The sequence below is a fragment of the Strix uralensis genome, chromosome 31, assembly GCF_047716275.1.
Source record: "Strix uralensis isolate ZFMK-TIS-50842 chromosome 31, bStrUra1, whole genome shotgun sequence".
In the NCBI taxonomy this organism is placed as follows: Eukaryota; Metazoa; Chordata; class Aves; order Strigiformes; family Strigidae; genus Strix; species Strix uralensis.
Window position 1 is genome coordinate 3,343,696 of NC_134002.1, and position 23,113 is coordinate 3,366,808.

Sequence of the window (23,113 nt, forward strand, 5' to 3'; positions counted from 1 at the left end):
GCCCCTGACTTTGTTTGCTTTGTGCCCTCCTAGAGTTTCTAACAGGCTTCTCTTGATTCCTGCCTTGGTCAGTACAAAACCAGCAACTCCTTTTATTATCTGTGGTGTCCTGCAGTTTCTTATCCTGTGATCTTGTGTTGATGGCTCACCACAATCAGGGTGAGCCACCTGCACACAAACATTGACAGCCAGAAAAATGGAGCTTCAGTCCAGGAGGCCTTTGAGAAACTCTGCGTTTTGGCCAACAGAAAGGTTAAGTTTTAGAAGGAGAAGTGGCCAGTCCTTCACTGGGGGGAAGAATAACCTCTATCGATCCCCAGGTGGGGATCAGGAAAGGAAGGCAAGAGACCAGCATGGCTGAGTGGAGACCTGCTGGTCAAAGTAAAGGGCAAGAAGGAAATGCACAGGCAGTGGCAGCAGGGACAGGTACCCTGGGATGAGTAGAGGGACACTGCTGGGTTGTGTAGGGATGGGGTCAGGAAGGTCAAGACACAGCTGGAGCTGAACTTGTCAAAGGATGCAAAGAATAAGAAAAAGGGCTTCTACAGGTACATCAGCCTGAAAAGGAAGGTCAAAAAACTTGTATCAACTCAATGAACAAGACTGGAAAACTAGAAATAACGGACAAGGGAGAAGGCTGAGGTACTCAACAAGACTTTTGCCTCAGTCTTCACTGCAACCTCTCTTCCCAAACCTCTCGAGTGGATGGACCACAAGACAGGGACTGGGGGAGCAAAGTCCCTCCCTGGGGAACCTGAACATACATAAGTCTGTGGGACCTGACAAGATGCATCCCAGAGTCCTGAGGGAATTGGCTGATACAGTTACCAAGCCACTCTCCAGGATATTTGAAGTCCTGGCAGTCAGGGGAAATCCCCGGTGCCTGAAAAAAGGGAACCATTGCACCCCTTTTTGAAAAGAATAGAAAGGAGGACCGTGGGAACTACCGACCTGTCAGCCTCACCTCTCTGCCTGGGAAGATCATGGAAATGATCCTCCTAGAAGCTGTGCTGAGGCACTTGGAGGACACGGAAGTGATTTGAGACAGCGTGGCTTCACCTTGCCTGACCTACCTTGTGTCCTTCTAAGATGGAGTGACTACATCAGTGGTCAAGGGAAGAGCTATGGATGTTGTCTAGCTGGGCTTCTGTAAAACCTTTGACAGTTTCCCACAACACATTCAGCTGTCACGGGTGCTCTGTCCACCCCCCATCACCCCATCACCACCCCAGGGTGCCTGGGCCCTTCCATGTGCAGCTGCCCCATGCAGGAAGCTGGACTGATGCCGAGGAACGTGGTTGGATCCATGCCGGATGCAGGGGTGACTCTGCTGCCACGGTTCGTGTCTCTGCCAAGCCTGGATCTGCCCTGGGGGCTCTAGGTGTGGGTGCTGGGGTTGTGCAAGGAGACCTGGGAGAGATAAATCTGCCCTTCACCTTTTCAGCTTCACCCAACACTCGCCACACTGCAGAGGAAGATGAAGGTCGCAGTGCTCACCATGGCCCTGCTCTTCCCCATCCTGCTGTGCACCCTAGAAGATGCTCAAGTGAGTCCCCAGTGCCACGGGGAGGTGCTCAAGGCTGGGAATGCGTCTTGGCTGCAGGACATCAGCTCTCCTGCAGAACGAAATCATAGTGGGGAGCATGAAACCCCTTGCATTGGCCTCTCCCTTTCCCAATCCAGGGGCTCCTGCAACCTTCCCTGCACCTCCAGCCCCCACAATGCAGCTTTCTCCCCTCCACAATTCCATCTGTTTCCTCCTTTCCCCCACAATTAATGTTCTTGTGCCCAGAGCCTCAGTTCCTGTTGGAATGGTTGGACCCATCTCTTCCCTGGGAGTGTCCCCACAGGTTTCTTGTCCTGATGACACCACGTCCATCCCTTTTGTGCAACCCCATCCCCTTGTTTTGGTCCCCTCAGGCATCTCATCCCTGGGATCTCTTTCATGTCCTATCTAGGGTCCCCAAATCCCCTCCCTTTGATCCCTCCCAATGCCTTTCTTTCTGTCTTCCCCCTCAGTCCTTTGCTTTTCATCCTGTCCACTGCAGTAGCGTCCCCAGATCCCCTTCCTTGAACCCCCACTCCCAAACACTCTCCCAATCCTGTTGTTTTTGTCCTCTGCAGTCCTCTTCCTTCTGTCCCCACAAACCACTGTGCTTGAAGTCTCCATGTCCCCTCCACTTGGATTCCTTTAATCCTCACTTGCATTCGACACAGTCCTGTCCCTGCAATACCTCCAGCCCAGTACCCTGGTGTCCACTAATTCACCCCAGTGCCCTGTCTTTGGGTCTCCCCCCACCTCAACCCCATCCTCTCTGAAGGACATGAATTCCTCACTCTCTACTTGTCTCCATCCCCACCCCTGGTCCATGCATGGACAGGTATGCCAGGTGACACTTGGAGGAATGGGGCCAGGCAGAGCAGAAGGGATTTTCCTGCTCAGACCAGGCCTGCAGGGACTGGGGACACCTGTGTCTCACACCCAGCCCCACCAAGATCCAGTCCAGACCACCCCTTTGCTCTTCTTCCCTAGGCATTCTTCGAAGCAAGTGCAGGTTATGGCATGGTGGTAAGTAGTGGTGTGGACTTGGAGGGCATCCAGTCTGGGGAACTGGAGGGCACTTTGGTCCTCCCATCCCTTGCTGGTACTGGGGACATCTCAGTGACCAGTGAGGTCTCATGGTCTTTCTAACAGGGTGTATTTAAGAAGGTAGGTACCATGACTTCTGCTCGCCTCAGACCCTCCCCTCCCATGGCCAGGACACTCCAGGGCATCCAGTGTGCCCCAGTAAATCCCTGGGCTTTACCACCTAACCCTCCAAAGCCCTCGTTCCCATACTCTGATTCCGTCACCCGTGCTTTTGATCCTGGAGCAGCAAGCTGTGCAGATCCCACCTGTTGAAGTGTTATTTCATTTTGCTCCTGTGAGCTCTTTCAGTGTTTTCTTACAAGGAAAACAATTGTAGTCATCACTTCTACTGCCCCGAAAAGAGGATGTCCACACGGGCACTTGTTGCTGCAGTTTTGTATGAAGGTCAGGACATGCAGATGGCCCGATCACCATTGGAAGGGTGAGGGTTTGATTGTCTTTTACAATCAAATTTAACTTACGACCAAGGGATACACTCAGCCCAACATGGAGCACAGCCCAGGCCTGGGTCTACTCAGGTTTACTGTTATGAGGATCACTGACTCCTCAATGCACGGTGATCTTCTGGTCAGGATCAATGAACCTCCTGATGAAGGACAGCAGGAGGATGAAGTGTCCTTTAGACAGCTGGAGAACGGACACCAATTTAGGCCCTGGTAACCAGTGGGGACTGTGAAGACCATGGACCTCTGCTAGGTGGCCTTGGTTGAAGGGAAGGTGGAAAATAATCCCCGACTCAACATGGGGGAATGCCCTCCTGGACTTGTTTTTCACAAGAAGACAGGGCAGGACTGGTGGAAGATGTGGAGGGCAGCTGTGGCTACAGTGCAAGTGAAGGTGGCAGGGTTGAAAACCCTGAGGGGAGTCAACAAGAGAAATTGTAACAGTGCTGAGAGGAAGGATCACCTCCACCAACCTGCTGGCAGTGCTCTTCCTAATGCAGCCCAGAAAGCCACTGGCCACCTGTGCTGCAAAGTTGCAAAGCCTGGAGAAGAGACGGCTTTGGGGAGACCTAATAACAGCCTTCCCATATCTTCTTGGGTGTCCTCATGGAAATGCAGCCAGGCTCTTCACTATTGTGCATGGTGAGAGGATGGGGGCCAATGGGCATCAGCTGAAACAAGGGAGGAAAAACTTTCTGCTCATCAAGACGGTCAAGCACTGGAGCAGATTTCCCAGAGAGCTTGTGTCATCTCCATCCTTGGAGCTTTTCAAGCTGAAAATGAATGGAGCCCTGAGCAACCTGCCATGACCCAGAGGTGACGCTACCTTGAGCTGGAAGTTGGACTAGAGATCTCCTCAGATCCCTTCCAGCATGAATGATTCTGCATTTTGATCCACCATGGATCTTTCCTTCATGATGGGAGGGAAATCACTCAGGTTCCTGGTGGCCACAGAAGTCAATGAGAAAGTTTGCTCAGATGATCTGTGAATTTTTTGATGCAGGCATGCTTGGCAGGTACCTCCAAACAGTCCTGATCTTTTCCATTGCTTCACCTTTTCTTGTCTTTTCCTACTCAAAATTTCTTCCCCTTGACCATCCTTGCACCCTCCAGTGCAAATAGCCCATCTCTATTTACCTTTTCCTCTTTGGTCCTGGTTTGGCTTCCTTTGTAATTTCATTTGGTGTTTCTGAACTTGTCACCATGGGAATGTGTACCTTGGTGAACAGCATCATTGAATAGGTGCCTCCTGTTATTATCTGTTATGTCCTGCAATTCCTTATGCTCCTATTGTGTCAGTCACCCCATGTCAGGGTGAGCCATCTGCAGGCACACATCACCAGCTGGCCCAATGGAGCTTCATTCCTGGGGAAGCCTGAAAATCTCTGGGGTTCAGTCAGTAGAAACCTCATGAAGCTTTACAAGGCCAAGTGGCCAGTCCTGCATTTGGGGACAGAATAACCTCATAGAATGGGGCATGCGGGGACCTGACTGGCAGAGGAGTGACCCCGAGGAGAAGGGCCTGGGCATCACTAGGGATGCCATGCAAGGCAGAGGTGCATGTCACCGTGAGTAAGGCCAGCTGCCTGTGGGGCTGCGTTAGGGGGCATGTGGCCAACTCAGACAAGGGAGTGATCATCAGCACTGTGGTGGCCACATCATGACTAGTGTGTCTGGGTGTGGGGCTCCCTGTTCTGAAGGAATGAGGAGGAACTGGAGAGGCTCCAGAGCAGATCTGCCAGGACGGGGTTTGGGGACTTTGTGGAGAGGCTGAGAAACCTGGGCTTCTTTAGCCTGGTGAGGTGGAGCCTCAGGGCACTGTACAAATAACCTGCAACTGCTTGAAGGGGGGTTTCTGAGATGATGGAGCATTTCTTGGTAGTCGGAAGAGAAGGAAATCTCAACAAAATGTATCTTGGAAGGTTCAGACTGCATTTGAAGAAGAAGCTATCTCACTCAAATGGTAGCATTTTGGTGCAAGAGATCACCCAGAGGGAGTCAGGATCAGCCCATGGCTTTGTCTTTCAAGGAACAGGCGGTGAGGGTGGAGAGAAATCAGTGAAGGTGTGGAAATGCTGAGGTAGGAGCTAGGTGGGAAAGCAAGATGGGTGTCTGCAGCCTGGAGGGAAAGAGGTGCAGGCATGGGACAGTGTAGGACAGCCTGCAGTTGAGATGGCCAAGGGCTGTGGCAAGGCTAAAAGGCCCAACAGGACCAAGGTCTTTCTCCCCATGGCTATGGCAGTTGACTCTGTCACTGAGGCCTAACAGGAAAAAAATTATTTTGAGGCTCTGGACTTCATTTACTCTTCACCATTGCTTGGGGAAGCCGGGAGGTGTTGTGCAGTTTTCCTACACTTGGCATTGCTCACCCTCACACCCCACTGCCCCCAGGAAGAGCCCTGAGCCACACATGAGGGGCAGCATCTCCTTCCCAGGGCCTGAGGGTCAGGGCTTGGCCTTTCTGCTTCATAAAACAAACCAAGGGGTTTCTCAGCATTACAGCCACCTGCAGGGTGCCTTTGCCTACCTGCAATCACAGCCTCCAATTATCTGCTCTAACGAGTCCCTGGAGAGGCTTTGTCAGTAGTGGCCCTCAGTGGGGCCAATCAGTGCTTCAAGGTACTTGAGCTTTGCTGCTGACTTTGACTTCTTGAGTACTTTGCTCAGTCTCCTCTCAGTATCTGAGGTTCATGGACTCAGGGCCAAATACACCATGGGGTTCATTAAAATAAAGGAAACCCTAACGAGCTATTTCTCTTCCTTTAGTTTTCTTCAAGTCTTCAGGACTTGTACAGCTAATTGGAGTCATTTCACAGTGTAGTTAAGCAGGAAGATTTCAAAGAGGATCTAATAAAAATTATTTTTTATTATAACGGTTATTTTTATTTACTTTTCAGATTAGAGAAGAGGTGATAGAAGCCTTCTGCAATTGATATTGATGCAGAGGGTCTCCTCAGGAGCTCTGCACAGGTAGCAGAAGCAGCCCCTTGAGGTCTGGCACTGTCTGGACAACCTTGCTCCTCACCTCCCCAGCCTCACCATTTCTGTCATTGGCCAGCTGGGATTTACATCCCTTTTCCTTACATCCGACTTCTCCACTGCAGTCTGCAGCGGGAGGTTACAGCTCCATTGCACCATCTCCCACCTGCTCTCCTTAGAGAACTGGTTGCACACAGGCACAGAAGAATTTTTCCTATTTGCAAGCAAAAAACAGTGAAGCACGATCAAGTTTTATAAACAATAAATCACACTCCTCAACCATATCCTAAGTACACGATATCTCTAATGAGGTCGTCTTTCAACAATGGATAATCTTGGGGGATAGTATTTTAGCTACATAGGTACAAAAAGGTAGATATAAACATAATGAAAGATTTGGTTAAAGAGACAATTAGACTATTGAGAGACAGGCAAGGTTTGAGTCCCTGAAGCTCAAAGCAGCAGCACAGGTGAGAGGTGTCTGAATGAACAAAGAGTAATGGAAGGAGAAAACTGCAGTTCTGGGCCCCACAATTTAAGAAGGGTGTTAAAGTCCTTGAATGAATCCAGAGGGGGGCAACAAAACCTCTGAAAGTTCTGGGAGGAATGTCCTGTGAGGAACAGCTGAGGACTTGGTGTTTGTCTAGTTTGGAGAAAAGGATGTTTAGGGGTGACCTCATGGCTCTCTGCAGCTTCCTGAGGAGGGGATGTGGAGATGGAGGTGCTGAGCTCTTGTCATGGTATCCAGTGACAGCACGTGTGGGAATGGTTCAAAGCTGCATCAGGGGAGGTACAAACTTGGCATTAGGAAACTTTTCTTTACCAAGAGGGCAGTGGAACACTGGAACAGGCTTCCTAGAGAGGTGGTTGATACCCCAAGCCTGTCAGTGTCTAAGAGGCATTTGGACAATGCCCTTAATGACATGATTTAGCTTTTGGTCCACCCTGAAGTGGTCCCGTATTTGGAGTAGATGGTCATTGCAGGTCGTTCCAACGGAACTATCCTATCCTATCCTATCCTATCCTATCCTATCCTATCCTATCCTATCCTATCCTATCCTATCCTATCCTATCCTATATTCCTGTACAGGGTGGATCCCTCCAGCAGCTGGGCTCGGACACTCACTCTCCTCAGCAGCTGCCCCTGGATACCAGCCTCCCCTGTTGCAGGCACCTGGACATACAAGCCCTCGAGGCCAGAGCCCCGTTCCAGATGCTGGCACAGACCACCCCAGTCACACACAGACGCTTAAGTTCACTCACTCCAGTCTCTCAGTTGCTGGCACTAATGACATATGGGCTGTCTGACCCCCTGCTCCTGCTCCAGTTGCTGCACTCACACCCCCATGCTCACATGTTCACGCAGAAGAGAGATTCCCTCACACAAGAAACTGTTAGAAATTAAGTGTAATGAGAAGACAGGACAGGCTGCCCTTGTTGGGGTTCTCCCCTAAACATCCCATAATAAGTCCTGTGCAATCCAAAAATGCTCTTGCCCTGCATCCCATCATGTGTCCCACACCCCTAGGCAACAATCCCCTCAGTCCAAATGCTGACCCAGAGCTGCTCTCAGTGGCTCATCCTGACGGGTTTCACCCCTGGACAAGGGGGCTGGTGGCTCTCCCAGGGCAGCCCTGGAAGGAGCTGGGACAAGACGTTCATTCCTCAGGAGCCTGTAAATTGGGATCCCACCTGCCCCTGTGCCTCGGGGCTCTTCTCGGTTTGTGGAGATGGGCTTCTGATGAGCTGGTGGCTCTGCTGTGATGGGCCTGGGAGCAGCTGGGGCAGGGTGGTAACTGAGTTACTCCTCCTGCCATTGTTGGTGCCACCTCTGTGTGTGCAGATGAGCTTCTTCTCACTTCACCTGACACAGTCCAACAAGAACAGAAATCTCCTGAGGCATCTGTATTTGGAGGTGACACACCTGTGCACTGGTGTTATTTAACAGATGAGAGCAGATCACTGGAATTGCTGTCCAGAAATGCACCATGATTAGGGGAAAAGCTGTAGTGTCGCACGGGCAATGGCTTCGTTCAGGGCCAGGATCACCGTCTTGTTTCTAAGTCTGTAGATGAGCGGATTTAAGAATGGGTACAGGACAGTGTTCAGCAAAGCTACAGATCTGTTTGTCTCCAAGGAAACATCTTGTGAAGGACGCACGTAGAGAGCAATGCAGCTCCCATATGCAATGGCCAAGGTGGTGAGATGGGAAGAACACGTAGGAAAAGCTTTTTTCCTCGCAGAGGCTGCTGGAAGGTGTAGAATACAGAAAAGGATGCGCATGTAAAATGCCAGAGTTAAACATAAGGCAGCCAGTCGGCCAACTGATATTAAACCAGAGTCTGTTTTCCACAGCAGGCTGCTGTCAGAGCAGGACAACTTGAATAAGGGGCAGTTGTCACAAAGGAAACGGTGGATCTTGTTGGAGCCACAGCAAGTCAGCTGGTAGAGGAGGAGCAGACGGTAACTCGAGAGTGTGATGCCCATGACTCAGCAGCAGCAGCCAGGTGGATGCAGAGCTGAGGCTTCATGATGGCGGCGTAACACAAAGGCTGGCAGAGAGCAACGTAGCGGTCAAAGGACATGACAGCAAGGAGAACCGACTCTGTACAGCCCAGGGCAAAATAGAAATAGGATTGGGCAAAGCACCTCCTTTGCTGCTGCTGACTCTCTTCTGTGATGTTTCCAGCAATAGAGGGGAGGCTGACAGGCTGCTAGTTCCCAGGGTCCTCCTTTCTACCTTTCTAAAAAATGGGTGCAATGGTTCACTTTTTCCAGGCACCAGAGATTTCCCCTGACTGCCAAAACTTTTCAAATATCATGGAGAGTGGCTTGGCAACTACATCAGCCAATTCCCTCAGGACTCTGGGATGGAGCTCGTCATGTCCCACAAACTTATGTATGTTCAGTTCCCCAGGTGGTCCTGAACCTGATCTTCTCTTACAGTGGGAGGGACTTTACCCCCCCAGTCCCTGTCTTGTGGTCCATCCACTCGAGAGGTGTGGGAAGAGACGCTGCCAGAGAAGACTTAGAAAGTAATATTGTTGAGTACCTCAGACTTCTCCTTCTCCACTGTTACTAGTTTGCCAGTTTTGCTAATCAGGAGGATACAGTTTTTTTGATCTTCCTTTTCAGGCTGATGTACCTGTAGAAGCCCTTCTTATTATTCTTTGCATCCTTTGCCAAGTTCAGCTCCAGCTGCACCTTGGCCTTCCTGACCCCATCCCTACACAACCCAGCAGTGTCTCTTTACTCGTCCCAGGTACCTCTCCCTGCTGCCACTGCCTGTGCGTTTCCTTCTTGCCCTTTACTTTAACCAGCAGGTCTCCACTCAACCATACCGGTCTCTTGCCTTCCTTGTCTGATTTCTTACACCTGGGGATCAATAGAGGTTATTCTTCCCCCTGATGCAGGACTGGTCACTTCTTGAAAAACTTCAGAAGCTTCAGTTTGCTGAGTCCCAGAGTTTCTCAAAGGATCCTGGACTGAAGCTCCATCTTGCGAGCTGTTCATGTTTGTGTGCAGGTGGCTCACCCCGATTGCGGTGAGGCATCAACACAAGATCACAGGATAAGAAACTGCGGGACACCACAGCTAATAGAAGGAGTTGCTGCTTTTGTACTGACCAAGGGAGGAATCAACACGACAGGCCTCTTAGAAACACTCCAGGACGGCAGAAAACCAGCAAAGCCAGAGTCAGTGGGGAAAAAGCAGAGTTGGGCTGTTTGTAGAGGAATGTATGAGGGTGATCAATGAGAAGAACATGGGAGGGAAAAGAAGGAAAAAGAAAAGCAAAGGTTAAGCTCAGACATGATGATGCCTGCATCAGAGGTTCCCTGCCAAGCAGCCCTGTGCCAGTGACTTCAATGGGACAAAAAGCCACATCTGATCACTCCAAACTTATGGCTGCTCCCTTCCATGGTCAGGGGGAACGTGAGCGCTCTCCCAATCATCATCAAGGAAAGAGCTGTGGTGGAAGGAAATGCACCATCACCCATCCTGGAAGGGACCTCGGGAGGTCTGTAGGCCAAGCACAACCACTGTGAGTGGAGAAAGGAGAAACGAGGTTTGGACTGTTTGTATGCTGGGCTGTGGGAGTGGAAAAAAAGTCTATAGTGTCTCTATAGACACATGTCCAGTAGTGATCTCTCCAGGAGCCAATCTTAGACTCTCCAACTTTCCAGGAGCTGGCCCTGGGTTCTCCTCATCCCTCCAGTACCCCCACACACAAACACACAAAGACACAAATATCTCTCTCCAGCACAGTCACAGAACCACTGAGGCTGGAAGGCAGCCAGCTTCCACCTTCTCTGTGCTGCCTCTTCAAGCTTCATTTTTATCAGGAACTTCTTCCTCATACATACCAGCCTCCTTCTATGTTGCTTGACTTCCTGCATGTCTGGGTGTGCTGTTCCAGAGCTTGAAGAGGAGACCCTTGACCCTCAAACAGCTCTCCCCTCTTCTCTTCAGTGTCGTATCCCCTGGGATTCTTCCAAGCGGCTTCCTCAGCAGGCCAGAGCCTGCTCACTGAAGTCCTGCTCTTGGTCTTCTTCCCTTCTCTCAGGAGCCTCAGCTCTACTTTCTCACACCTGACTGTTACATCCCTGACCAGCTCCTCCTTGTTCCTAAGTATGATTTCCTGCAGGACACCTCCCCTCACTGGCTCCTCTCTCACACTTGTCAGGACGATGTTGCCAACTCCAGAACCTCCTGGATGACTTTCACTTTGTTATGTTGCCCCTTCAGCAAATATCGGGATAGTTTTGGTCTGCCATGAGGACCAGGGCTCATTCCCGTTGAATGAAGCTTCTTCATCTACTTCCTCTTCCTCATCAGGGGGTCTACAGCAGACATCCACCCACCACAGTGTTGTTGCCATAAAGCTGGTATGAGAAAACCCTCTAAGACTCAATGTGAGTTTTAGAAAGCAGCACTCTTTATTTCAGCACAGAGTGCACAGGGGAGAGCTCCTCCTGAAGTGTGGGCGACAATGGTCTCCAAAGTAAAAACATATATAGTAACCAATCATCCGTATTCAACATGATTCTGAGAAATTGTTAACATATTCAACACTTTTCCTGGAACTCATTAATATATGTAAATGTCCTTCTCGCATGCACACTTAGGTCCTTAGGTGGTCTTCAGGGGCCCTCTGGTGGTCTCCGATAGTCATCACGGTGCTCCCTGTCTGACCCTTTTCCTTGCACATGCTCGATTTCTACTTGGCTAATTCCCATCTTCTTGCTTAACTCGTACCAGTTCTGTCCAGAACAATTCTTTCTTCTCGCAGGTCACCTGAGCCAGGACCTGCCACTAAGATTCATTTTTCTCTTCTCTTTTAAACCTCCAAGTTAATCTGTTACAAGTATTTCATAATTTAAATTTTCCACTAACTACTACATATAGAAGATGATTAAATTACAATTTTTACTTTAAAATTTTTTTTATAAAGACCTTTTATTTTACTGTATTGATTACTGATTTGATTTTATATATATATATTTATGAATATCTATCTTCATTACTGTCATTAATCACATTTATTCATTTGATTTCTTGATCCCTAAATCAGGATAGTGAAGGTAAGGGGATTTCAAGCAGCACTGTTGGTGCATAACAAGTTTCCTTAGTTACATAAGACCTAAATAAATATTATAACCAACACATATGGTTCCTAAAGCTCATCTAGTTTCTACGATTGAGTTTCACATCACACAACCTTCTAACACTCTATCTCTACGACTTTTAAATCTAGTGCTTTTTATAACAGTCTTGCCCATGAACTTTCAGCTCTCAGCTGACTCATCCTCCATCCCCAGGCAGAGCTCCACACGTTCCTGCTGCTCTCCTCCAAAAAGCGCAACTTCCACTCTGGGTCCAGCCCCATGGCCTTATCAGTACCAGACCCCCAGAACCCCACAGTTTCTCCAGCAGAGGGGATTTAGCACCCTGCAATGCCTTATGCTGTTCTCTTGTGAGGAAGACTTCAGGATGTTCTATTAAAAGCTTAGGTAGCGCAAGCACTTTCTATGTACTAAATTCTGTTAATCTCGCAAAACACCTGTGTTTAGTCAATTAATCATCCTTTGTTCAGTCTGTGTCTATGTGATTAGCTTGACTGGGTTTTAAACCAGTTTTGGGTTGGGACTATACAAGAAGCAGGCTAAGAACACTTTTCAGGCCTGTGGAGCAGCATTCTGGTTACATTGGTAATATTACAAGATCGCTAAGTCCTGAACACATTTCACTAGGCCTTAAAATCTATTTCAGATATACCAGAGGTTATATTTAAAATTCTTCTACAATGGTGACACTCAAAGGGTTGCGGTCAGTGGCTCAATGTCCAAGTCGTGATCAGTGATGAGTTGTGTCCTCAGGGGTTGGGCTTGGGACTGGCACTGTTTTACATCTTTGTTGGCAACATGGACAGTGGGATCGAGTGCACCCTCAGCAAGTCTGACAATGACATCAAGCTGTGTGGTATGGTCAACACGCTGGAGGGAAGGGATGTGCCATCCAGAGGGACCTGGACAGGCTGGAGAGGTGGGCCTGTGCAAACCTCATGGAGTTCAACAAGGGCAAGTACAAGGTCCTGCACATGGATTGGGGTAATCTTAAGCACAAATAGAGACTGGGCAAAGAGTGGATTGAGAGCCCTGTGCAGAAGGACTTGGGGGGTTTGGCAGATGGAAAAATGACTGTGAGCCAGCAATGTGTGCTTGCAGCCCAGAAAGCCAACTGAGCCCTGGGCTGCATCAAGAGAAGTGTGGCCAGCAGGTCAAGGGACAGGATTCTGTCCATCTACTCCTCTCTTGTGAGACCCCACCTGCAGTGCTGTGTCCAGCTCTGGGGCTCCCAGCATAAGAAGGACACAGACCTGCCCAAGCGGGTCCAGAAGAGGCCACAAAGATAATCAGAGGGCTGGAGCACCTCCCCTGTGAGGACAGGCTGAGAGAACTGGGGGTGTTCATCCTCTAGAAGAGAAGTCTCCAGGTAGGACTTATAGTGGCCTCCCAGTACTTCAAGGGGGCTACAGGAAAGCTGGGGAGGGACTCTATCAGGGATTGTAGGGATGGGATGAGGGTTAACAGATTTAAATGGAAATAGGGTAGATTTAAAAGAGATATAAGGAATCAATTTTTTACTGTGAGGATGGTGAGACACGGGCACAGGTTGCCCAGAGAAGTTGTGGATACGCCCTCCCTGAAACTTCCCTAGGCAGCCTGTTTCAGTATCTCAACACACTCATCATAAAATATTTCTTCTTTATATCAAATATAAATTTTTTCTCTTTCAGTTTAAGGCCTTTGCCCCTTGTTATGTCACTAAGTCACAGAATCACAGAATCATTCAGGTTGGAAAAGACCCTTGGGATCATCGAGTCCAACCATCAGCCCTACTCTACAAAGTTCTCCCGTACACCACATCCCCCAACATCTCATCTAAACGACCCTTAAACACATCCAGGGATGGGGACTCCACCCCCTCCCTGGGAAGCCTGTTCCACTGTCTGACCACTCTTTCTGTGAAAAATTTTTCCTAATGTCAGTGTGAACCTCCCCTGTTGCAGTTTAAATCCATTTCCTCTTGTTCTGTCACTAATTACCTGTGAGAAGAGACCAGCACCAACCTCTCCACAACGTCCTTTCAGGGAGCTGTAGAGAGTGATGAGGTCTCCCCTCAGCCTTCTCCTCCTCAAACTAAACAGTCCCAGCTCCTTGGTAAAAAGTCCATGGTACAAAGCCTCACTGTCTTTCCTGGACTATGACCACTACATTTTTATCTGCAAACACCTCGGAGAGTGCCCAGACATCTCCCAAGATGGCATTTGGAGGCCTCAAGCACATGACCAGTATAGAGAGGCTGAACACTCCGGGCTCACTGGTGTGGAGACTCTGGACAGAATAGGAGTAACGTGAGAGTGCTTGAAGAGAGGTTTCAGAGATGGTGGAGCTTTTCTTCATATTGGAAACCAGTGTGAGAATGAAAAAACACCAGAAAGGGCAGGTGGGGAAGTCCAGGCTGTACACAGGGAGAAAAAGTATTCGCTCCAAGGCCAGGGCTGCAGTGTAACAGATCACCCAGAAGGAGTCTGGATCAGTGCAAGGCTTTTGGAAGATTTCAAAAACCAAGACCCAACATTTCAAGAAAGACCCAGGGAAGATGGTGAGGTATCAGTAAAGGAAGGAAGATGCTCAGGTGAGAGCAAGGTGGGACAGCTGGGTGGGTGACTAGAGCCTGCAGGGAAAGAGTTTGTACCCTTGCCTGCAACACCATAGCACTGTCACCTGTGGTGGAGGTGACAGAGGGTTGTAGAAAAGCTGAAAATCCCCAACTGAGTCAACCTCCTCCTGACTTTGGCCATAGCTGGTGTTTCTGCCACTGATGCCTATGAGGAGGCACAGTCCCCTGCAGCACTGGGGCCTCATTGCCCCCTTGTCCCTACTCAGGAGCCTGGCAAGTGCACATCTCCATCACCCACTGCCCCAGGAAGAGCCCTGAGCAATGGGTGAGGGACAGGATCTCCCTTCCCAGGGGCTGGGGGTCACGGCTTGGCCCTTTGGTTAATGGGCTCAGGGCTCGGCCCTTTGGCTTCATGAAACACATGCAGGTTTCCTCAGCATCAGAGCCACCTTTCCTTTGCTTTTCCCTACCTGCCATCACTGCCTCCACATTTGTGCTTTAAGTGGAGGCTGGGGAGGCTTTGTCAACAGAATCCCTCAGTGGGACCCATTAAAGCCACAAGAAACTTTGGAGTTTGAATCTAAATTTGACTTCTTCAGAGGTTTCTTCAGCAGCATCTCAGTGTCTGATGTTCAGAGACTCATCACCAAACCCATCTGAGGGGTCATTAAAATGCATTGGGCTGGTCCTCTGCTGAGGTGCTGGGCCGGGCTCCTGGGACAGAGGGAGCTGAGGGCAAGTGGTCAGCGCTGCAGAGAGACAGCTCTGCCCAGGAGCAGCTCCTCTGCAAAGCGCAGCAGGGCTGAGGGCACTGCCTGCAGGCACCGAGGGCAGAGGAGCCGGGCACAGAGAGGGGAAAGGCAGACGGCAGTGGCAGGATGCTGAGAGCTCACTGGAGGAGAAAACTTCACAACACAGTAAGTGTCCTCTTTTTTACTGGGTGGGCAGTGGGAGATGGCAATCTATTTCTCCTTTCTGGAGCAGGCTCTAAGACCCCATTTCTTGTTTGCAGATGTCTGAGCCTCTCCTGAGTCCCTGCACACACAGAAATGCCTCTGGGCATGGTCCTGCTGCCAGGAGGGGTCTGCAGGGCAGAGCTGAGCACACAGCGGGTGGGATGGGGGCTGTGAGCACTGACAGGGAGGAGATAAGGGAAAAGAGAAACAGCTCCAGGCTGGGACAGCTCCAGGCACCAGAGTCATTCACAGGGAATGAAACAGGCTGACAGCACTATCTGGGCGGGGGTGGTATTTGGGGACCTCCCTATTACCCTTCAGTGAAAGTGCTTTTTACCTAACAAGCCCCCCTGGTCTTCTCCCCCACCCAGCAGACCCTCTGCCTTCCAGGCCACAGGCTCCAGGGCAGGAGCTGCCTCCTGTGCAGCCAGAGCTGCAGCAGAGGAGACTCTCCCCAGTGCCCATCTGTCCCTCCCTGGCCTTGCCTCCCTTGGCAGAAGCACTGGGGCATTGCTCCTTGGTTCTCCACCTGCCCCTGCTGCTGCTGCTCCTGTTTCCAGGCTCTCTGGGGATGGGGCTTTCAGCTGCAGCTCAGCAACTGGCCCTGCAGGTCCTGCCATGCAGATATGTCCGTGGCAGCAAGGTGCCCAAGCCCCCTTCGAGCCTCTGGGTCTCTGGGCAATGCTGACCATGGGATGGGGATAAACCCGGCTCTTTTTACCAGACAGCCTATCCCTGGATTCCTCTGCTCTCAACAGCAGCATCCAATTTCCTGTCAAGGGAACAGCTGGGTGTGAGCCTCCTGCAGATTGCAGAGGTGCAAGCCCAGGGCAGCTGAGAGCAAGTCTGATGGACAGCCTGGCTCTCCTCACTCTGCACTAAGGCTCTGCCCGTTTGCACCCCCGCACTCTCCATGGAGCACTTGTAGCGCAGCAGCAATGTCCAGGCTGTCTGCCTTCAGAACGCACTCCTCAGGTAGGACAGGGCAACAGGAGCCAAAGGCAGAAGAGCAAAGCCCCACAGCTCTGCTCTGCAGCCGGGGGCCCTGGGAGGGACAAGGCTGAAATCTCTTGGATTTCCGGACTGGAGTTAACCAGCGATGACTGCGGGTTCCTCTCTGCCTGTTGGGGCACAGCAGGACTGACTCCTGCAGAGCCCACAGCAGAATCCCTTGCTCCCCACTGCCCCCTCAGCCAGCAAACACCAGAGCTCCAGCCTGGGAGCTGCAGGAAGGTCTTTCTGGAAGGAAGTTTTGCACAAAAAATCAGTTGTACCCTGAACTGCTTTTTTCTTTTTCGACAGGCCTCCATACCCAGAGGAAGCAAATGTCCAACAGAAGTTTTGTAACTGAGTTTCTCCTCCTGGCATTTACAGAGACACGGGAGCTGCAGCTCTTGCACTTCTGGCTCTTCCTGGGCATCTACCTGGCTGCCCTCCTGGGCAACGGCCTCATCATCACCACCATCGCCTGTGACCACTACCTGCACACCCCCATGTACTTCTTCCTCCTCAACCTCTCCCTCCTCGACCTGGGCTCCATCTCCACCACTCTCCCCAAAGCCATGGACAATTCCCTCTGGGACAACAGGCACATCTCCTATGCAGGATGTGCTGGCCAAGTCCTTTTCTTTCTCTTTTTTATCTCAGCAGAGTTTTCTCTCCTCACCATCATGGCCTACGACCGCTACGTTGCCATCTGCAAACCCCTGCACTACGGGACCCTCCTGGGCAGCAGAGCTTGTGTCCACATGGCAGCAGCTGCCTGGGGCACTGGGTTTCTCTATGCTGTGCTGCACACGGCCAACACATTTTCACTACCTCTCTGCCAAGGCAATGTCCTGGACCATTTCTTCTGTGAAATCCCCCAGATCCTCAAGCTCTCCTGCTCACACTCCTACCTCAGGGAGCTTGGGCTTGTCATGGTTAGTGCCTGTTTAGGTTTTGGGTGTTTTGTTTTCATTGTGGTGTCCTATGTGAAGATCTTCAGGGCTGTGCTGAGGATCCCCTCTGAGCAGGGCCGACACAAAGCCTTTTCCACCTGCCTCCCTCACCTGGCTGTGGTCTCCCTCTTTATCAGCACTGGCATGGTTGCCTACCTGAAACCCCCCTCTATCTCCTCCCCATCCCTCGACCTGGTGGTGTCATTTTTGTACTCAGTGGTGCCTCCAGCAGTGAACCCCCTCATCTACAGCATGAGGAACCAGGATATCAAGGATGCCCTGAGGAAATTATATGAATGCACATTACTCCACCATGAATAAGATGCCAACCATCCTCATATAACTCCTGGGAATACAGTAAAGTCCCAGCCTATCTTCTGTTATTCTTTTTCTTTAGATCGTGTTTGTTAAACATAATAATTATTCTAATCATGTATTATTCATACAACTTCTTCTTAATCTTAGAACCAATTTTTTTCTGTCTTCAAATCCTAATGTACAGAAGCAACCAGGCTCTTTGCATAGCTGGAAAAGCCAGACCATAATCATTTGCCTCTCCTCCATTCGCTTAGATCTCCTCTGGATCTGGGGGCCCAGCCCCAGCAGGCAAAAGGGATTCAGGAGCCAAGGGCCCAGCTGCCCCATGGAGGAGCAGCCTCAGTGCCCCTCGGGGCTGCCCCTCACTGCCTCGGCAGGCACTGCCTCTCTGCTGCCTGTGAGCTGGGGCTGCTGTTTCCCTGGAGCCATGGCCAAGGACAGCAGCAGGACGTGGCCTTTTCAGTGCTGGGGTCACCTCATTTCCACACTGTCCTGCTGTGCCCTTGCATTTGTTTCACTTCCAAGCTCTTATGTAGTTTTTGACAGTCCCATTGTGTCCATAGTGACACCTCAGTTGCTGCAGGCAGGAGCAGGCCATGTGAACCACAGTGTCAGAGCTGGCCTCCATGTCAGCACCACCATCACCAAAGGGGCTCCTCAGGGCAGTACCAGGAGGCTGGACACCTCTTCTAAAGCTGGTGTCGGGAATATACTCAAGAATCTGCTCCCTCAAAAAGACATTTGCTGCTTTGTGGTTCTTAATGGTTTCACAGGGACAAGCGCAGAGACCTAGTGGGATCTATTTAGGGGCCAAGGGCTGGACCAAGACCTCCCTTCTTGGTTGCACATGTCCATGCAGATAGCAGCTGGTCTTTGATGTACCTGCCTGGCACTGTCCCACCTGCAGTGGGGCTGATGGCAGATGCCATTCTGGAGAGGAATCAGGAGCTGCTAGGAGAGCTCAGGGGATCTCCAGGGACAGTGTGTGAGTCTGGGGGGGCAGTGAGTGGAACCTCATAAAGTGGGTGATTACCCAATTAGAGTCCCCTGGAGGCAAAGGTGAACCTGCTGACACCATGCTGTAATGACAGCCCTGAAATTTCTGGAGAGGCTGTGAGGAGCCAGGAGGCAAAGGCACACAAGACTGGAGAGTGGTTCAGGACAGCCTTTGGGAAAGCCCATGGGCTGGATCTACTGCAGCCCTCCGTTGCCTTTTGTGCCATTGGAGACACCCCATGGTCCTGCCCAATCCCGTCCTTTGTCCTTGAGCCATCCAGGAAGATGGAAAGGGCCTCAGAAGCAGTGAACCCCATCTGCCTGGGTCTGCTCCTCACCCCCACCAGCACGGCCAGTGGAGGATTACCCCATGATCCCAGGGCACCATAGTCCCTTTGCTCTGCAGAGCAGCACTGGCAGCTTGGGGCCCTGCAGGGAGCACGGGGACAGAGCCAGGAACAGCTGGTCAGGCCATCATGGACACACTTATGTGAGGAAAGGGTGTCTGGGGAGCAGAGATGTCACTGGAGAAGAGCAAGGGAGCATTTCTGTGCCTGCAGGGAAGAATTCATGAAAAAGAGAAAACTCTTTCTGCACGCACCCCCTCGGGACAGGATGCTCTGTCTTTGGACCTGGAATTTTTTGCTGGCCTGGGGACAGGGGCCGACAGTGAGGGGGCACAATCAGTCTCTGGTGACTTGGTCCAGGACCATCTGGACATGAGACAGGGAGTCCCGCAGTTTCACTGACCTCCATTTCCTCATGCCATTGTCCCCCAGCAGCTGCTGTGCCCTTCAGAGGGCCTGGGGCTGTGGGGTGAGTGCCCAGAGCTCTGCAGCACCCTGCAGCCCAGACTGGGCCTCTCCGTGGGGCTGAGATGGGAAGGGGACAGGGGAGATGAGAAGAGCTGGGGATAGGCTGGACTCGGCTGGAAAGTGTCTGGCAGAGGAGAGCATCAATGTTAGCTGAGCTGTATGACCACGCAGGGAGAGGACACGCTGCAGTGGGTGTGTGGTGCAGAACCAGATATCATGGAAGGAAGCCGAGACATACAGGTGCAGGACAGCAAAGGCTGGTCTGTGCCTTTGGTGACAAGGACAGATCAAAAAGGTGTTCCAGAGCATTTATCATCCCCCCCAGCCTCTCTCAATAGCTATTTCCAGCACTGCCCACTCACTCCAGTTTATGAGTGTTTTTCTTCTGTACCCATTTCCTTCCTCCTGCTGGTCTTAGTGCCTGTGTTGGGGGAAGAGCCAGCCCTGCCCCAGCCTCTCTTCTTGCCCAGAAATTGGCAGAACCCAGAGCAGGGCTGTCTGGGAACCCTTGTATGTGAAAAGGCTGCAGCCTGGCTGGGGCCAGACTCTGGTGAGCTGTGAAAGCAGGACAGTTGGTGGGGATGGATGCTGAGGTCTGACATGGGGGCTCTGGTGGGGGACATTTCCCCACCCCAAACACACCCCGTCCTGGGCAGTGTTTGATGAAGGGGCCGTGGGGGCATGTGTTGGGCAGTGCGGCTGGTGCAGGGATGGGTCACACGTGGGGGCCATGACACAGCAATCAGGAGGTGGAAGCAAGGACAGGCTATGAAGGAGGAATTTAGAAATATGACCTGAGCTGAGGGCGTGTGTTTAGGAAAGCCAAAGTTCCCCTGGAACTGAGGGGGGCTGCAGGCAACATCCAGAGCAAAATGAAGAGCTTCAGTCACTGCGTTTGCAGTAAAAGGCTGAACAAGGCCCATGCCAGTTGCTGCTGAATGGGGAGGGGGTTTCACAGCAGCAAAGACAGATGGGGATGAGGGACTCAACGGTGCCTTTGCTTTAGTCTTTCCTGAAAAGGTCTCGCAGGCCTCTGCTCAGGGAAAGGGCTCCTACTGACAGGCTTCTTCAGCCTGGAGAAGGGATGCCTGAGGGGCACCACACAGCCAGGGGGGGCCTCCCCTTTTTCACCATGAGGCTAGCCAAGCATTGGAACAAGCGTTGGTCCCCCTGAGAGATTGTGAAGTCCCCCATCCTTGCAGGTTTTCAAGACCCAGATGGACCAAGCCCTGAGAAGCCAAGTCTCACCATATACCTGACCCTGCTTTGAGCAGAGGGTTTTCCCACAGACCTCCCAAGGGTCTACTCAGTGATGTTATTATCCTATGATCTCTTGTCCAGTAAGTGCAGATGTTTATGCTGCACAGATCCTCTTTTGTTTTATGTGACTAGCTAAGACAAGTCAGGTGATCGTATCCTCCACTCCACTGACTGCAAGGAGAAGCCTGGGAGGCACTGCCTCAGACAGCTCTACATTACCCCTGCACCTCACTGCATCCAGCTTTAACACCCCCAGAGGCCATGGTCTGCACCCTAAAGCTCCTACTCGTAGGTTTTGGGAATCAGGGAAGCTGAATGCCACATGTGACAGAAATACGCTCCTGGCATTTATGGACAGCAAGGAGTTTCTCCTTCTGGTGCATTCCCATGCCACGTGGACTCCACCTGGGATTTCTCTCCACTTGTTTTAGACAACTATTGTTTGGTTGTCTGTCCACTCTTGCTCGTACAGGCTCCTCTTGCATTTGACAGTGGGTCTTCAACCTCTTCCACTGTAAGTCATCCTCATAGAAATTTAAGTTCCTTGGTTCCTTCATTGTCTTGGCGTCCAGGCACCTGCTCAGCCCTCACACAGTCTGGGTATTGGCTCACTCCTGGGCACTTCTTTCCAGGTGAGCCCCCTCCAAGTTGCAGTCCCAGGGGTGGTTCTGAGGGGAGATGCTGCTTGGTGTCAGGTCTGCTCCAGAGCAGACAGGGCTGAGCAGGGTGTCCATGAGCGGGGCCTGCCCTCCTGCCTGCTGCAGCTGGTTGGGGGGCTGGAACAGAGGTGTCCTCAGAGCCAGCAGCCAGACAGGGACCTTTCCCCTGCCTCACCCCTTCCTTTTTGGACACAGGCAGGTGATACCTGACTGGGGCTGCACTCTGATACTCATGAACAAGGCAGAAGTGGATGAGGATGTGAATGCTGAGGGCAGCCATGGCTGCAGTGACCATGGCAGAGGAAAAAGACAAAGAGCAGAATGACAGCCTTGGCCTGCAGCACAGCACATTTCACATGGTTCAGCATCTGCTTGGCAGGATCCTGGAGAGCCAAGATCCATGGAGCCCTCTTGGATCTTTGAGGACAACAACATCAAAGCCCAGAAACACCTGAGTCTGAAGTTCTAGGAGTTGAGCAGGGCCTAGCTGGATGCTGGTGGGGATGGACAGGGATCTTGTGGCTGAAGCATTCACACACCAGAAGGCATTGCACAGGGGTGGAAGAAGGAACAGGTTGTCCAGGAGGCGGATACAGACATGGCCTTGGGGTACAGGGGTGGAGGCAGGAAAGCCAAAGTTCAGCTGGGGGTGGAAATAGCAAGGAATGGGGAGCGTAACCAGAAGGGCTTCTGTAAGTTCGCTACAGAACAAGGAGTCAGGTGACAAAAATAGAGTCTCATGGCTCATGTCATGACAAAGACTTTGAAAAGGCTGAGGAACACTAGGTTTTCCAATCCTCTTCTCCTGATCTGCCCTCAGATCTCCCTGGTCCTCAAGTCTCTTACCACCATCTGTGTAGGCAGGGCAGAGGGAAGTGTGTCTGGGGAGCACTTAGAATCATAGAATCATAGAATCATTCAGATTGGAAAAGACCCTTGGGATCATCGAGTCCAACCATCAGCCCTACTCTACAAAGTTCTCCCGTACACCACATCCGCCAACATCTCATCTAAATGACCCTTAAAACACACCCAGGGATGGTGACTCCACCACCTCCCTGGGCAGCCTATTCCACTCTCTGACCACTCTTTCTGTGAAAAAATTTTTCCTCATGTCCAGTCTGAACCTCCCCTGTTGCAGTTTAAAGACGTTCCCTCTTGTTCTATCGCTAATTACCTGTGAGAAGAGACCAGCACCAACCTCTCTACAACGTCCTTTCAGGGAGCTGTAGAGAGTGATGAGGTCTCCCCTCAGCCTTCTCCTCCTCACACTAAACAGTCCCAGCTCCTTCAATCTCTCCTCACAGGATTTATTCTCCAGGCCCTTCCCCAGCTTCGTTGCCCTCCTCTGCACTCACTCCAGCACCTCGAGATCTCTCTCGGATTGAGGTGCCCAAAACTGGACACAACACTCCAGGTGTGGCCTCACCAGTGCAGAGTACAGGGGGACTATCACCTCCCTACTTCTGCTGGTCACACTATTTCTAATCCAAGCCAGGATGCCGTTGGCTTTCTTGGCCACCTGGGCACACTGCTGGCTCATGTTCAGCTGCTTGTCAATTAGAACCCCCAGATCCTTCTCTTCCAGACAGCTCCAGCCACACCTCCCCAAGCCTGTAGCCATGCCGGGGGTTGTTGTGGCCCAAGTGCAGGACCTGGCACTTGGCCTTTTGAAGCTCATCTTGTTGACGTTGGCCACCGATCCAATCTATCCAAGTCTCTCTGTAGAGCCTCCCTGTCCTCATGCAGATCGACACTTCCGCTTAAGTTGGTGTCATCTGCGAACTTACTGATGACACACTCTATGTCCTTATCGAGATCATCAATAAAGATGTTGAACAGAAATGGTCCCAACACTGAGCCCTGAGGAACACCACTTGTGACCGGCTGCCAGCTGGATTGAGCTCCACTGA

At 51.3% G+C, this 23,113-nt stretch overlaps 1 protein-coding gene across 1 annotated transcript; it reads left to right on the plus strand.

The window, feature by feature from the left end:
* Positions 1–15,077: 15,077 nt before the first annotated feature.
* LOC141936134 (olfactory receptor 14A16-like) lies at positions 15,078–17,473 on the plus strand. The gene is made up of 2 exons (XM_074852857.1): positions 15,078–15,094; positions 16,531–17,473. Exon 2 carries the CDS (start codon positions 16,538–16,540, stop codon positions 17,471–17,473), a length of 936 nt encoding a protein of 311 aa, XP_074708958.1. The 5' UTR covers positions 15,078–15,094; positions 16,531–16,537.
* The last annotated feature ends 5,640 nt before the right edge of the window (positions 17,474–23,113 follow it).

What these genes read in the sequence shown, in the direction of transcription:
- LOC141936134 (XM_074852857.1), top strand. Translation starts at nt 16,538, where the DNA reads ATGTCCAACAGAAGTTTTGTAACTGAGTTTCTCCTCCTGGCATTTACA.